This window comes from Mus pahari, chromosome 8 (assembly GCF_900095145.1).
Source record: "Mus pahari chromosome 8, PAHARI_EIJ_v1.1, whole genome shotgun sequence".
In the NCBI taxonomy this organism is placed as follows: Eukaryota; Metazoa; Chordata; class Mammalia; order Rodentia; family Muridae; genus Mus; species Mus pahari.
The window spans coordinates 105889537-105905037 of record NC_034597.1 but is presented as its reverse complement, the minus strand read 5'-3'; the positions used below and the strand labels follow the sequence as shown (position 1 = coordinate 105905037).

At 44.3% G+C, this 15501-nt stretch overlaps 1 protein-coding gene across 1 annotated transcript in view; it reads right to left on the bottom strand.

Moving 5' to 3' along the window:
- The window catches only part of Cldn10 (claudin 10), an 80679-nt gene extending 69619 nt beyond the window's left edge, over positions 1-11060 (bottom strand). The window contains exon 1 of the mRNA XM_021203776.1: positions 10570-11060. Within this exon, the coding sequence (XP_021059435.1) occupies positions 10570-10783 (214 nt within the window). The 5' untranslated portion in view covers positions 10784-11060. The remainder of the gene's footprint in view (positions 1-10569) is intronic.
- Between the last annotated feature and the right edge of the window lie 4441 nt (positions 11061-15501).

Sequence of the window (15501 nt, the reverse complement as noted above, 5' to 3'; positions counted from 1 at the left end):
AAATGCCTTACAGCATTTCTTGGAGGCATTTCCCCAACTGAAGCTCCTTTCTCTGTGATAACTCCAGCTGTGTCAAGTTGACACAAAACTAGCCAGTACAGTGGGGAACCAGGGAGACGATCTGTGCAGGAGAACATGGTGCGTGGAGCTGAATAAAACCCAGGGTTGAAATAGGAAGCTCGACCTTTGGAAGTTATCCCTGGCTATGCCATACAGCCTTGCTCAGAATGAGTAAAAAATTAGAAAAAAAAAATCTCCCTAGAGTTTCATCCAAATCTAGGTCCATAGAGAGAACCCTGAGGCTTTGCCTATGTGGGAAGTCACCCGTGCCTGAGATGCAGTGAATCTTCTTCTGAGGAAATGGAAGGGACCATCAAGCAAAGTCTGTGGCTGTGTCATGGCCAGACACCAGCCTGCAAAGGAAGAAGGGAGGCATTGTGGGAAACCAGGTCTGTAGAACCAGGAGAGTTGGGAAGTAGGGAAGTCAGAGGCGTGAGTGGCTATAGGGAAGACACACACTAAAGAGGCCAGGATAAAGAGGGAAGTATGGCAGGATGAGCAAGCCAACAAGGAGAGATACAGGAACCGTGGTTACAAGCAGGGAAGTCAGGGTACAGAGATGGGGATGCAGGAAGCGTCCCACAACGGCCACATATGTAGGTCTTACACAATCCTAAACCCACACATTTCCCAATCTGAAGATAGATGAGCCCCCTGTGGAGCAGTTCTGGAAGGCTAGCGTTGTGTGTTGGGACAAAGAGCAACAACAGTAACTAACTCTTATTGTCTCAGTCCTTCACGTAAGAGGGAAGCTAAGCAACTGAGACAGAGTCACGCAGCGAGTGATCGATCGCAGACCAGGAAGGAGAGGAGAGGGAGGAGGATGGAGCAGACGCCAAATGTCACCAAAGATAACACCTAGGATTCTGAGGACCCAGAGGAGGCAAAGTGATTTCAAGTATGTCCTGGTATGTCCCATAGGTCAGGAAGATGGTGTGATGGACAGTCACGGTGACAAAGCAGGAAGCTGCGTACTCTGTTCTGATCCTGTTCCATATGAATTGCTGTCCATGGTGAGTAGCAAGCTCAAGCATTACCTCTGATTTCTAACTCTGTCTTTCCATCCGAGGTTAATTATATAACTAACGTGTGAGAGATACTACATGACAATTGGGCTACATGTAAGACCACATACATGTGGGATACATGCATGACACATATATGTGGGACACATACATCACACATGTATGTGGGCTACATGTTAGAAAATATACAGGATATACAAATGAAAATATACAAATGTGAATGTGCCCGGTGGAAAGGCGATAGTACATTTGTGTTGGTTCATAATTCTAAATGGAATTGGAGCAAAAGCCAGACAGGCCACACCAGGGTGAGGGCAACCTACTCTACCATTCCCTGCTGGTGTCACCAAAGACACAGGATGCAGAGGAGCAGAGGCAGAAAGAGCAATAAAGGATGTGCTGCTGTGGGGACTCTGAGCACTCTGGAGCTGGCTCTGCAGGTCAGTTTTACACTCACCATGGGCCTGGCACGATCATCAGGGCATCTCTCTAGTACCCAGGCTGTCCCTGGCACCCTGGATTAACTCAACACAAGACATCACTAGGAGTTCACGAGTACTTTTTAAATGAAACAAATGGCTCACACTCATGGCTAGCACTCGTGCCCACACAGATGTACACACTTGGAGTGTTCTCCCCTCCCCTGCTTCCCCCAAAGTTCTCCCCACTTACGTACATCCCCTAATAGCTATTCTCAAGGCACCAGGGGAGGGGCGGGGGAATAATAGGGTGACCGGCAGGTTGATTAACTAGAGTTCAGAGAGGGCACTGGTTCGGTAGGCAGCCACCAGGCAAGCTGGTATCAGGGAATTTGACAGTCACGTGAACGCTCTCCTGCCTGAAACCTAGACAGATATCCTAGAGGTCTGAGGCCAGGGTCAGACAGAAGAATGAGCATCAGCTGATCTCCCAGGTCTTAGCCATGCCGCTGAGTCAGTTCTGTGCAGATACTTCGGAGTCTCACAGAACAACTGACATCTTAAGGTAGGAACTGCTGTGCTTGCTACAGTTGCAGAACAGAGCAGCTGGCTGAAGCTAGATAAGAAAATACCTCTTCACCCCCTCCCACCCGCAATGCCCCACCCCCAACCCAGCGCCCCATCCGCTTCACCCAAACACTACAGTTCATGTTCTGGAGAAAACCATTCTCCTTATAGGATAGCTGGTCTGGTTTTATTCATGGTTTATATTTGGCACATGTAAATAAAAACTGTCAACCAACAGCAGTTCATCAAAAAGCGGGACTCAGCTGGTTGTATCCCCCACCTCATGCCCTGTGCCTGGATTTGGAAATAGTCATTCTGTTCCCCAGCAATGGTCATGTGACACATGCTGTGGATGTCTTAGGGACCTCACAATGCCAAATTACACCTTGAGGACTCTTTATTTCCTACACTGATGCCGACAGGTATTAACATCCGAATTTAAACAGAATAACATCAGCACACCACGTATATTACAATAGACGGTTAGCACGTGTTCCTCTGGGCATCTGTAGCCACTTCCTTGTGCAGTAACCTGGCCGCTGTGGGGCAGTCTGGTAGAAATTACCTCTCCAGGTGATCCCTAAGTCCAGCTTCACTGTAACATGGACCCCAAATTCCACTTTCCTTCTTTCCACACCCTTACGCTTTTTATGTTTCCCCTTTCCCTGTATGGAACACTAAATGCACCCCCATCCCCCTTAGGTTACGTCAAGGCCCTACCCTATCCTGCTGTTACATCCTCCTGTGAGTGAATGCAGTTCACTTCCTTGTTCAAGTCTCTTAAGGTAGAATGCGGCTCCCTGGGGAGCATGGAGAGAGGTTCCTTGTGTTTCTTTGTTTCTCTCTTAATTTTGCTAACTGCTCAACTAGTGGCGCCCAAAGTTGTATCCATTTCTTTTGCCCCTCGCTCCATTTCCCCCGGGTTTCTATTAAATTTCTAAAATGTACAGTCTTTTACATGAAAAAAAATTAAATCCACTCAAGCTATTCTGATTCATCCCACACAGCTGGTTCTTTAATATTCCTAAACGTGAGGTTAGGAATGTGTTTTTGTAATGGGTGGTGATGGTTAGTGGAGACTCATGGTTTGTCCAAGTACTGAGAACAGCTGGCTGGAGGGTGCTCATCCCTAAGCGCTCGTCTGTAAAACCTCCCTCAAAGCCCAAGAAATGTGTGGAAGGTAGGGGTGGGAGACAGGAATTATGGGAACGCTTGAGAATGGGGAGAATGTGACGGGACCGTAGCCATCATGCATGCACAGCAGCGTAGGTGCCGGCACAGGACCTACATGAGATAGGGCCAGTCAACAGTCCATCTCTGATGGGGGAGGGGCTTGAGAGGGCTAATTCCCTCCCTGAGCAGTAAAAAGTTTCTAGAGAGGGTGGTCCTTTTCTTCAGTGGTATAGCCGTGCCCCTGTGAATAACCTCCTGCCTGTGGTTACATAAGGGTCTCAGGTTTTCTATTGCTCCGTTTGAAACACCATGACCAAAAAACAAGTTGGGAAGGAAAGGGTTTATTTATTTGGTGTTTACTTCTGCACTGCTGTTCCTTATCCAAGAAAGTCAGGGCAGTATCTCAAACAGGGCAGGAACCTAGCAGCAAAAGGCTGATGCAGAGGCCATGGAGGGGTGCTGCTTACTGGCTTGCTCCCCATGGCTTGCTCATCCTGCTTTCTTATAGAACCCAAGACTACCAGCCCAGGGATGGCACCACCCACAAGGGGCCCTCCCACCCTCGATCACTAATTGATAAAATGCCTTACAGCTGGCTCTCAGGGAGGCATTTCCTCAACTGAGGCTCCTTTCTTTCTGAAAGATTTCAGGTTTTGTCAAGTTGATACACAAAAAGCAACCCCCAATTAACCTCAGTAAGTCATCCACAAAATAGAATTGAAAGCAGCGAGGGAAGTCACTGAAAAGAAGGTGTCTAGGAGTGTGGTGGCTTGAATGAGATGCTCCCTGTGTCTTGGGTATGTGAATATTTGGTTCCAAGCTGGTTGTGCTGTCTGGGGAGGGTTAGGAGGCATAGCCTTGTCAGAGGAGGCGTGGCCCTGTAATAGGAGGTGTGGCCTTGTTGTAGGAGGCCTGTTACTGGAGGCGGGCTTTGACATTCACGCTATTTCCAGTTTGCTCTCTTGTGAGCCCTCAGCTTCCTGCTCCAACGGCCTTAGGGTTTCTATTGTTATGGTGGGAGGAGCTAATATAGTCAAAATACATTATGCACATGTAGGCAGTTGTCAAGAATAAGTTAAAACATGTCACAAGGAAGAAAGAATTGGAGAACTCGAAACCATGGCATGTCCTGGAAAGTACTGAACAAGGACAAGGGACAAGAACTTAGATTGGGGATAGATGTGACCATCTTTCTCTCTGGTCAGCCACCAAGCTTCCAGCAGGAATCCTTCCATCTCTCACAAGCCGCTGACACTCCTCAGTTCCACTCCTAGAAGTCTTTGTCTAGGTTCCCACTGCTATTTCTGTTCAGGTTCAAATAGAAAACCCTGACAATCCTCACGCAGGACAAGGGCTGTCAGATCCTTAAAGCTTACCACGTTCTTGAAGCTTCTAACCCTTTCAAGCTAAAGCCCAACCCCACCTTAGAGTTTAAAGGTCTCTAGCAGCTTCCTCTTTGTCTGCATCCAGTCTTCCTCCCATGGGAGTGGTCTGGCCTGCTCCCTGGTGCTCCCTGGTGCGTGTGGCTCTTTTTCTGCTTTAGGCCTCCCTTTGCTTGCAGGTGACAGCTGCATGCTACCCACACATTGACTCACCACCACTCCTGAAACAGACGACACTCGCTGTCCGCTGTCCAGGGAGCCCAAGTCTGCCTCACTCTTCCCCAAGCCATGCAGTGAATAAGTTGTGGAGCCGGGTAGGTTCTTTAGCCTGAGATAACCCCTCTCTCTTGCCCTCCCTTGGCATATTTCTGCCATCTCGTCAGACAATTCCAGCATCAGATCTTCTGGGAATTCTGTGTCCCTTGTCCTTAATCACCAAATATCTCTAAGTACGGTAGGCTGATATTTGCTGAATATCTGACTCACTGTCAGCTACCTATTCTCAGACAGGCCCAGGTCCTATTCCCCACCAAAACTCAAAGATTAGATTCTCTGACAGGGGCTGGTGAGATGGCTCAGTGGGTAAGAGCACCCGACTGTTCTTCCAAAGGTGCAGAGTTCAAATCCCAGCAACCACATGTTGGCTCACAACCATCCTTAACAAGAGCTGACTCCCTCTTCTGGAGTGTCTGAAGACAGCTACAGTGTACTTACATATAATAAATAAATAAATCTTTAAAAAAAATTCTCTGACAGGAATCTAGGGATTGCTTTGATGACGGAACACATTAATGAATCAACAAATTAGAGCCCACAAGATCCCTTTGCATCTGAAGAACGGCAACATAATCACTTGCCAATTGTCAACCTTTGGTAATCAAATTAGCTGATAATACAAAAAACCAAAAATCTGACAAAGGCTTAATTGTAGACCAGATGGCTAATTACCACAAGCTCAATTAAGAACGATTCAGCTTTCAGTAATGAGCATTATCTCAAAATACACAAGTGAAAGACATTTAAGGATGAGTGAATGCAGCACTTTCTTGGGAAATGTCCTCTGAGGAGCCTGAGGCTGTCTCTGCTGTAGCATGCTTGCTGTCCAGGACCCAAACTTGGTCGTTAGTGCCCGGGTATGGGATGTGTAGCACGCACTGCCAGCCCACCCCAGGGAGGCAGAGGCAGAAGGATCCTTGGGACTTGCTGTTGACCTCTGACACTCGCACACATCTGCATCCATGTGCATCTACACACACATATGCATTCATACATGCATGAACATGCACACACATACTGGCACATACATAAAAATATTTCTTAGGGTTACCGATTGAGTATCTTCCCTTTATGATAAGACTTTGTCTATGGCCGGTTAGGTGACAGAACTGTGAATACTTGGTAGAGGTGACTGGGCACAGCATGGGAGTGAGGAACCCTGGGAAAGTTGAACACAAAACATTCGACAGCGAAATGCTGCTGCATGCTAGATGTGTGTTAAGACTCACGGAAGGATGGGACAGCAAAGCCCTGCCCAGATGATATCTGAGCCAAAAAAGACCCAGGGTCTAGTGTTAATTATATTCTCCTTAACTATACTTCTCATTTTCTGTGTTCTCTCTATTCTGTAGTTACTAAAACTCTCTGCTGACTAGGTGGAAAACACCCTTCCCCAGAGCTAACTAACTCCCAGACACAATGCACAATCTCTGCAGGCATGACTTTCAGATGGGGCCTAGCCAATCAAAAACTATCTCCCCGACTGCTCCTATCCAGCCCGCACACCCCAAGCTTCTAGTTGCTAGGAACTAGACAACCCAGCAACCGATGGCCCAAGAGCTTGCTAAAATTGTCTGAACTGCTCAATACAATTGTCCGAGCCTGTGACTCTGTCCAGCACAGTTCTTTCCTGAAAAGGTGCAGGCCCCCGCTTCTCTCTTCTCTCTGCTTGCTCATCAGCCTGATATTCTCTGTGGGGCCTCGCAGGGATGCTTGCCTTGTGCTTTTTTAGGGTTTATGGGCATGAAAACTTCTTTTGCTACACACTAGAGGCATCTGTGTGTCATGTGTCTTACCATGGCAGATTAAAACACTCCTGGGACATTTAAACATTCATTACACAACCGTGTCACATACTAGGACTGCTTGCCTCAGTCTTCCCCAGAAAGATGTGCAGCAAGAACCAGAGGCATGCTACCAAGTGGCTTTGGGGTCCAAAAAAAACAGCCACTAAGGCCTTGATTGGAAACACCTTCTTACAGTTGACATGTGGAGTTTCAGAGATTAAAGAGATATTCACAATAGTAATTTCCACAATTCATAGAGAACCACTTTGTGTCAGGCAGGGTAATAGTGCACTTTGCCTGTGTTTTGCCAAGTAGTTGCCACCTAAAAAAACTACTGAAGGCCGGGAAGATGGTCCAGTAAGTCAAGTGCTTACTGTGTAAGTATGAGACCCGAGCTTGATTCTCCAGAGCCTATGTAGAAGCCAGAGGCATTGTGCTTGAGTCTATAATCCCAACACTCCTATGGGGCATCGGGAAACAGAGACGGGGGTTCCCTGGAAGCCCAGGAGCAAGCTTGCCTGGCGTGTGCAGGAGAAATTCCACAGAAAGAGCTTTTCTCAAGGTAGGAGGTGAGGATTGGCACCTGAGGTTATCTTTTGACCGCCGCATGCATGCCATGGTACGTGCATGTCTGCACTCCCACACAAGAATGTACACACACATGAAAACTGCTTCCTAACCACTTCCATGGGAGCCTAGGCTTTGAAACCTTGGTGACATGAACAGAGATTCCTGCTATACAGATTAAATGTTGGAAATTTCACTCAATATACATGCATATATTTTCCCTGCTTCTCCACTGTGAGGTATAGTAGAAACAAAGGAAAAGCAGCCAGCTCTGCTAGCCACAGCCCTGATGTCCGTAGGAAACTTAAGGCTTCTTTAGAAATAAGAGTCAATGCTGAACTCTGAGAATGCACATAGCCTTATATAAAGTGGCATAGCATTTGCATATGGCATGTAATGTATGTGTCTTCCTGTGAACTTCAAATCGCCTGTACATGATAATCCTGGCATTAAAAATAATTTTCCACAGTAACTGAATTTTTATTTATTTAGTGGTCGTATGTGCATATGTGTTTGGATCCTTTCTATCCTCATTCCTTCCCCTCCAAGTCCTCCCATATCTCCACTTCCTCCTAACTGTGTATGTTTACAGGTTCTCTTTGTCTCTCTGTATCTCCCTGTGTCTCTCTCTGTGTCTCTCTCTGTCTCTCCCTGTGTCTCTTTGTTTCTCTCTGTGTGTCTCAGTCTCTCTTTGTCTCTCACTCTCTTTCTATGTGTCTCTGTCTGAATGTCTGTCTGTCTGTCTGTCTGTCTGTCTGTCTAAATCTAATGTCTGCTGAGTCCACTTAGTGCTACCTGAATGTTCATGGGTGTGACCATCTACTGGAACATGTGAAGCTTCTCAGGCCTTCGTCCCTGAAGAAAACTGATCATCTCTTTGCCAGCAGCCATCAATACCAATAACTCTTCAGACACTGGTGGGGCCTCCTGAGTCCTCCCTATGTTCAGACAGTGGTGGGGCCTCCTGAGTCCTCCCCACCCTCAGACACTGGTGAGACCTCATGAGTCCTCCCCACCGTGAGACCTCACAGTCCCTCCCATCCATGATGAGATTTTGACACATTGGTCTTTGCATACAGTCCCAGGCATTGCTCATTCATGTGTGCACTAAGCTGTCATGTCCAGAAAATACTGTTTCAATACAGATATCCACTCCTTCCGGCTCCTGCAATTGTCCATTCACCTCTTCTGCAATCATGTCTGAGCCTTGAGGTACCATGAGTGACATAGAGGTCCTATTTAGAGCTGAGCACTTAACAGTCTCTTGTTCTCTCCACACTAACCTGTTACTGGTCTCTGAATTGGTCACCATCTCCTACAAAAAGAAGCTCCCCCAGGGAGGACCGAGAGATGCAGTGGTCTATGGCTATAAAGAACTAAAATTTTGAGACATTACCTCACTCCACAGCCTAAGATGACCTTAAACGATGACAATCTTCCTGTCTCCGTCCCCTAAGTGCTGGGATTACAGGCATGACCTACCATACCTGACTACATTATGTGTTCTGACAAAAACACTGTAAGCCAAGACTTTTCAAACTGCCTCTTATGCAAAAGGTATACAGCAGATTTTGAATATATTGTTTTCATTATCAAGATGATCAACTTAAAAAATAAACTTTTAGGGGCCAGTGAGAAGTCTGGGCAGGTAACATTGTTTGCCATAGAAGTTTGACAACCTAAGTCGGGCCTCTGACGCCAACATAAAGAAGAAGTGAAAAGGCTCCATCATGATTTCTGTAACTTCCACATATATGCTTTGACATGTGTGTACCTACACACACACACAACACACTCATATACACAAACATTGTATGTACATACAATAATAAAATAATAATAACAATAATGATAATAATAGTTTTAAATTTTTTTAAAAATTAAGTTTGAAAAGTAGATTATTATTTGGATCCATATAATCCTGTAACACTCCTAGCCATGTGTTTTCTAAGATGCATTGGGAAGCAGGCACAGGTCACATGGAAATCTCTCACAGTTCTTTAAGACACTTGGAGCCAAGGTTGAACATGCATTTTTCTTAATAGCTAGGTTTCATTGAAGGATATAGAATAAGGCCCGATAAGATGAGGTATTTGTTTAAAAACATGTATCCAGTTAAGAAGAAAGAAACAGACCTACCCACATCTGCTCAAGGTAGAGATGGGCTAAGAAGAATCAGAAAAGAATGACCCGTGGAGGTGTGCAAAGTGGAGGTGTGCAGAGCAAATGGTCAGGCTCTCCTCCTTTCTTTCAGTTTTCCTTCCTGTCTCAAGGGAAGTTTTCTATAGAGGAAACAATAACACTGAAATACTTCAAAATAATCGTGGGGCTGATGAATGGACACTACAGGGATGCCTCTAACAGAGTCTATGGAAGCACAAGCTCCCCAAGGGCTTGCTTGGGCTAGCCACTCTTGGGCGTACTGTGGCTTGTTCCAAGGTAGCTCCTGGCTTTACTGAAGGAGCCTCTTTACTTCTTGGTGCTCAGTGGGGACTATGACCCCCAGACCTGACACAATGCCCCGTAAAATATCATTCTTTAGTAACTTCTAGTGACATTTTTCTTTCTTTTTAACTGTGACCAAGGTACAGTCTTGTCACTTGGTTATGGAAAGTCTATCTTGACAAGTCTTAGGAAGAGCTTTAAACGTGCTAAGCCTACGTCATGCAGTGTGTTTACAGAAATGCACTCTTCAGCAGTGGAGGGCAGATGGAGATTATTAAGTTATCAAACAAATGACAGTTGTTTCTCTGGGGGTTTTTAAAGTATGCAAACATCTTTTAAAGCCAACAAAACTGTCCTCATTAAGATCCAGAAGAGGAAAGATTCCTCAGAAATGAAGAGCAAACAGAAGCCCAAAGGACCCCTCATAGCGCTTCCTTTCAACTGACTAACATCTAAGGCACTGTTATTTTATCACCAAACATGGTTATAAAAGAAGAAAACATAGAGACTACTGTGACTCATTCAGAGTTTTCCTTCAAAAGGGAGATTCTAAATCAATGAACAATCTTTCAACCTAGGATAGAACACCCATAACAATTTCTCTGTGACTCATTGAATAGTAAAATCAAGTCTTAAGCCAATGCACTTCCTACACTTTGCATGGGCATCAGCCAGGTCTACAAGACCCCAGGGTTATTCTTAATTTTCCTTTATCTAAATCGATAATTTAATTCTTTAAACCAATAGAGACCCCATCCATCATAGGCAAAATGTGGCACTTGGAGAGAGCAGCCAACTGCCAACTGCTTGCTAACACAGCACAGGAAGGGAAGGTAACATTCTGCTCAAACACAGCTCTCATATTTACCTTCTACTTTGAAGATAGTGAAATGTGGCCGGCAGTGGAAGGAGCCCAGAGCGTTACCTGCGCAGTTCATCCACAGACCCTGGTAAACCCAGGTGGCAGTTATCACAGACGATGCTCGAGTGGTCACTTTCCATTCGTTGGATGTGGTGGCAGCAACGAGAGCACCAAAGCCTCCAACACCACACACCAGAGCTGAGATCTGCGCCCTGGACATGTCGCTCAGCCTTGCCTGCTGCCACAGCCCACACAGAATGCTTTGGTGGCCTAGGCATGCAGCCACTGGACTGAACTTCCACAAAAGTTACAGCCAGCCCATGAGGGTGGGTGACAATTCTTCATACTCTCATGGCTTGAAGTGCGGCCAATTAGGATAAAGTATATCACACTAAGGGCATCTCAGAGATAGCCTAGAATAATCTTTCTAATTCCCTACCGAAATACCAAAACTTTGTAGAGGAATCTTGAAGGTGTTGCTACTGCAGATATTTTTTCTTTTGCTAGCAGCATAGTTAATGCTTAATTTCCTGTTAGCTTTAAAGTTAGCGGACCATGCAATGATCAAATGTTACAAAGTACAGATTATACAGTAACATTTAAAAGCTCCTTATTTGACCAATTTCTTTACGTTTACACGTTGTTGAGGCTTTACATAAGTGGAGTCACGCTGTAAGGATTCTCCTGTAACCTCTTTAATTAGTATCGTGTGTGTGGATTTATCTGTGGCCACAAGTGTGGCTATCAATCATCTGACAGCTTGATATGTTATTTCAGTAAAGGCTTACACCACAATGCATTCACTTTCTTTGAGATGAATATTAGTCCTGTTTCTCTCCTCAGTAACAAGTAGTCACACTCAAACATGACTGAATTTTCTCTTGTGGCCCCGAGAGAGGGTCCCCAGAATGGATCTTAGAAGGTGACTTGCTGGTGTGCTGGAAACACATCTTCATAGATGATTCTGGATTACCCTCCTCTGTAAATCCAGCACATATCCAGTCATCATAATGAGTGAGTTCTCATGGTTCTGATTCCTAATACTTGGCGTTGTGGAGCTAACAGAATTTTAAAATTCTAGCCAACTTGATTACAATTTCAAAGATTATATAATGATCACTGATTCATATTTGTCATTATAAATGAGGTTGGAGTATATGTTTTGTGCAATCGCTGATTTAACCATGGTTTTTATCTGTCATGAAGGATGACATTTTTTGCTTGTTAATCTGGTACACTGTTTAAGTTGTTCAATTTATTTTTAATTTTATAAATTTGGGGTGATTATCTTTCAGTGTTACGCAATAAATTTCTTTGTGGTTTGTGAGTTGTCTGTAGGTGGCCTTTTGAGAAAATCTTTCCTTTTAAAATCTCTCTCTCTCTCTCTCTCTCTCTCTCTCTCTCTCTCTCTCTCTCTCTCTTTGTGTGTGTGAGGGGGGCACATTTGTGCTACATGTGGAGGTCAGAGGACAGCTATAGTGATCGTCTTTATTTTGCACTTTGTAGGGATGGTGCTTTGCCACAGGATCCCCCAGACTATCTGCCTGTGAGCACACAGGGAAGTTTCCTGTCAGAATTCCCCAGACTATCTGCCTGTGAGCACACAGGGAAGTTTCCTGTCAGAATTCCCCAGACTAGCTGCCTGTGAGCACACAGGGAAGTTTCCTGTCAGAATTCTCCAGACTAGCTGCCTGTGGGCACACAGGGAAGTTTCCTATTAGAATTCTCCAGACTAGCTGCCTGTGAGCACACAGGGAAGTTTCCTGTCAGAATTCCCCAGACTAGCTGCCTGTGAGCACACAGGAAAGTTTCCTGTCTCTGCCTGTGAGCTTGCAGGAGTCTCCTGTCCCCGTCTCTTTCCTCTGTACCTTTAAAGTTCTAGTTTTCACATTTCCATTCTTAAAAAATCCAGAGTTGATTGTTTCCTGTGATGTGACTTGTGATGTATTTTACTTCTTGATAAAGTCATTCAATATGCCTATTTAAGTATGCAAATTTTATAAATATACTTAAAAGTTTTGGGGGTGAATCTTACTTTGCTTTGCTTTTCCCCCAAATGTTCTTTGCTATTCTTTCTTTAACATGAATGTATTAAGTTATGTGCGTACATGCATCCTCGAATGATCATTGATACTTAATTTTCTCTTCTGCATCCATTCATCAATGTGAAGAAAACACTACGAATTTGGTTGCATCTCCTCTTCATAAACAATATGTATAACACTATGCATATGTTAATATACTTATCCATCATTTTTCTTTAAAGATGTGTTGTTGTTCATTTACGTGTGTGGTGTGTGTGTGCATGTGTGTGTCTGTGTGTGTGTGTGCATATTAGTGTATGTGTGTTCATATCACTTCCTGTGAACAGAGGTTAGAGGACAACTTTCTGGAAGTCGGTTCTCTTCTTCTACCTTGCTTTGCAGGCAGAGCCTCTCATTATTTCTGTTGCTTTGTTGATGACAGAAGCTCATTTTGTTTTATTATTCTATTTGTGTGTATGTGTATACATGTGTGTATATACATGTGTGTATATGTGTATATGTGTATGTATGTTTATACATATGAACATATATATGTTAAACATATAATGAAAAGGAGATCCAATTTTGTGTATGTGTATATGTGTGTGCATATATGTGTATCTGTGTATATGTGTGTATATGTGTGTACTTGTGTGTATGTGTGTACCTGTGTATATGTATGTGTGTACCTGTATGTATGTATATATGTATGTGTATGTTTGCACATGCTTGTTTCTTAGTGCATGTTCACAGGTATACACATGCATAGAGAGGTCAGAGGACAGCTTTTAGGAGGTGGTACTCTGCAGGGATCCAGCTAGATAGAGAGGCCCAGATGTTATGGGCTTCTGCCTGAGTTGTCTTGCCAGCTCTTATTTTTTTCTTATGCTTTTTGGATTGGAGATTTTAATGCTTCTATTCGAATTAATCAGAAATTACATATTATTTGAATTGTGTAATGGTGAGACAGTTTTAATGTATTTAGCTTAATATATATAATTAATTTATGTCATCATTCACCTTTGGAAGATGATCTTGAAAGGCTTAAATATTAATAATACCCCATCATATGTTATTATTTTATTTCTATCTTATTTGACTTTTAGCACCAGGAATTGGAGTTTTAGCCTCACAAATGTCAACTTGCAATATTGCCTGCTGCCCTGTGAATCCACAGTGCTGCTGCTGCCCATGTGTGTGAATGTGTGTGGTGTGCTATGTGTGTGGTGTTTATGTGTGAGTGTGTGTGAGAGAGAATGTGTGTGTGTGGTATATGTAAGTGTGTGCAAGTGTGTGGTGTGTATGTGTATGTAGTTTGCTGTGGTGTGGTACGTGCACATGTGTGTGTGTGTGTGTGTGTGGTGTTTGTGGGAGTGTATGTGTGTGTGGCATGCTATGGTGTTATGTGTGTGTGGTGTTTGTGTGTATGTGTGGTATATGTGAGTGTGTGTGGTATGTGTGTATATAGTGTGCTATAGTGGGTATGTGCACATATGTGTGTGTGGTGTGTAGGGGGAGTGTATGTGTGTATGGTATGCTATGGTGTGTGTGTGTGTGTGTGTGTGTGTGTGTGTGGTGTTTATGTGTGAGTATGTGAGTGTGTGGGTGTGTGGTATGTGTGATATATGTGAGCGTGTCTGGTATGTGTGTTTATAGTGTGCTGTAGTATGGTGTGTGTGTGCACATGTATGTGTGGTATAGGAATGTATGTGTGCATGGTATGCTGTGATGTATGTGGGCATGTGTGTGTTGTGTGTGTGTGGTGTGTGTGTGAGTGTGTGTGGTGTATGTGAGTGTGTGTGGTATGTGTGTATGTAGTATGCTGTGGTATGTGTGTGTGTGTGTGTGTGTACATGCATGTGTAGTATGGGAGTGTATATGTGTATGGTATGCTGTGTGGTGTGTGTGCATGCATGTGGTGTGTGTGAGTGTGTTGATGTATCTGAATGTGTGTGGTATGTGTGTATGTAGTATGCTGTGGTATTCTGTGGTATGTGCATGTGTGGTATATGTGAGTGTATGTAGTATGCATGTATGTAGTGTGGTGTGTATATGTGTGTGTGGTGTGCTGGGGAGGTCTGTGTAGAATCACTTCTCTCATAGTATTCAGCCAGAATTTGCTTACCATCTCAGTGTGAAAATCACCAAGACATCACATTTTAAATGTATTTCTGATGACCTATCCAATTTCCTGGTACTCAGAAGGTAATAGTGGGGCAATCAACTGGTGTCTAATCACAGTGAAAAAACAAAACAGGAAAGAATTAAGCACAGGAATAACATTAAATTTTAATGTCTAAATTACAGAACACGGTGCTTTGAGTTCTCAGCGTGGGGCTAGAGGGTGCTGTAATTTAATTACAGGCTTCCTCTGAAGGACAGGAAAGCCGGTGAGCTTTTCTGGGTTAGTACATTTTATAGTATCACAACAAAGAAATCATGAATGTCAGAGGTGGAGGAAATGCCAATTACCCTAATCTAATTCTCCACATTGCCACGCTGTGCCCTGTAAACACATGCAGCCACTCTGTGTTAGTTAAAAATAAAAAGTAGCTCCCAGTGGAGAGGCACACACCTGCGATACTTCCACCTGGAAGACACAGGCCGGAGGGTCAGGAGTTCAAGACCATCCTCAGCTACCGAGCAAGCTTGAGGCCAGCCCGGGCTTCAGAAAGCAGAAGCAGAAGCTAGCTCTCTGTAGGGAGTAATAGGAAGGGGTCCATAGTGAGAACTGCAAGTTGTGGGAACAGATTTAAAGGGTTAAAAAGAGTGTTAGAGTTAAACTGGAAGACTGGGAGTGCTTGGAATAACAAAAAAACCCAGGCTCCAAGCCAAAGACATCAAGACTGGGCTCTGAGCCCTCTCACAGTCCTTGGACACACACACACTCACACACACACACACACACACACAC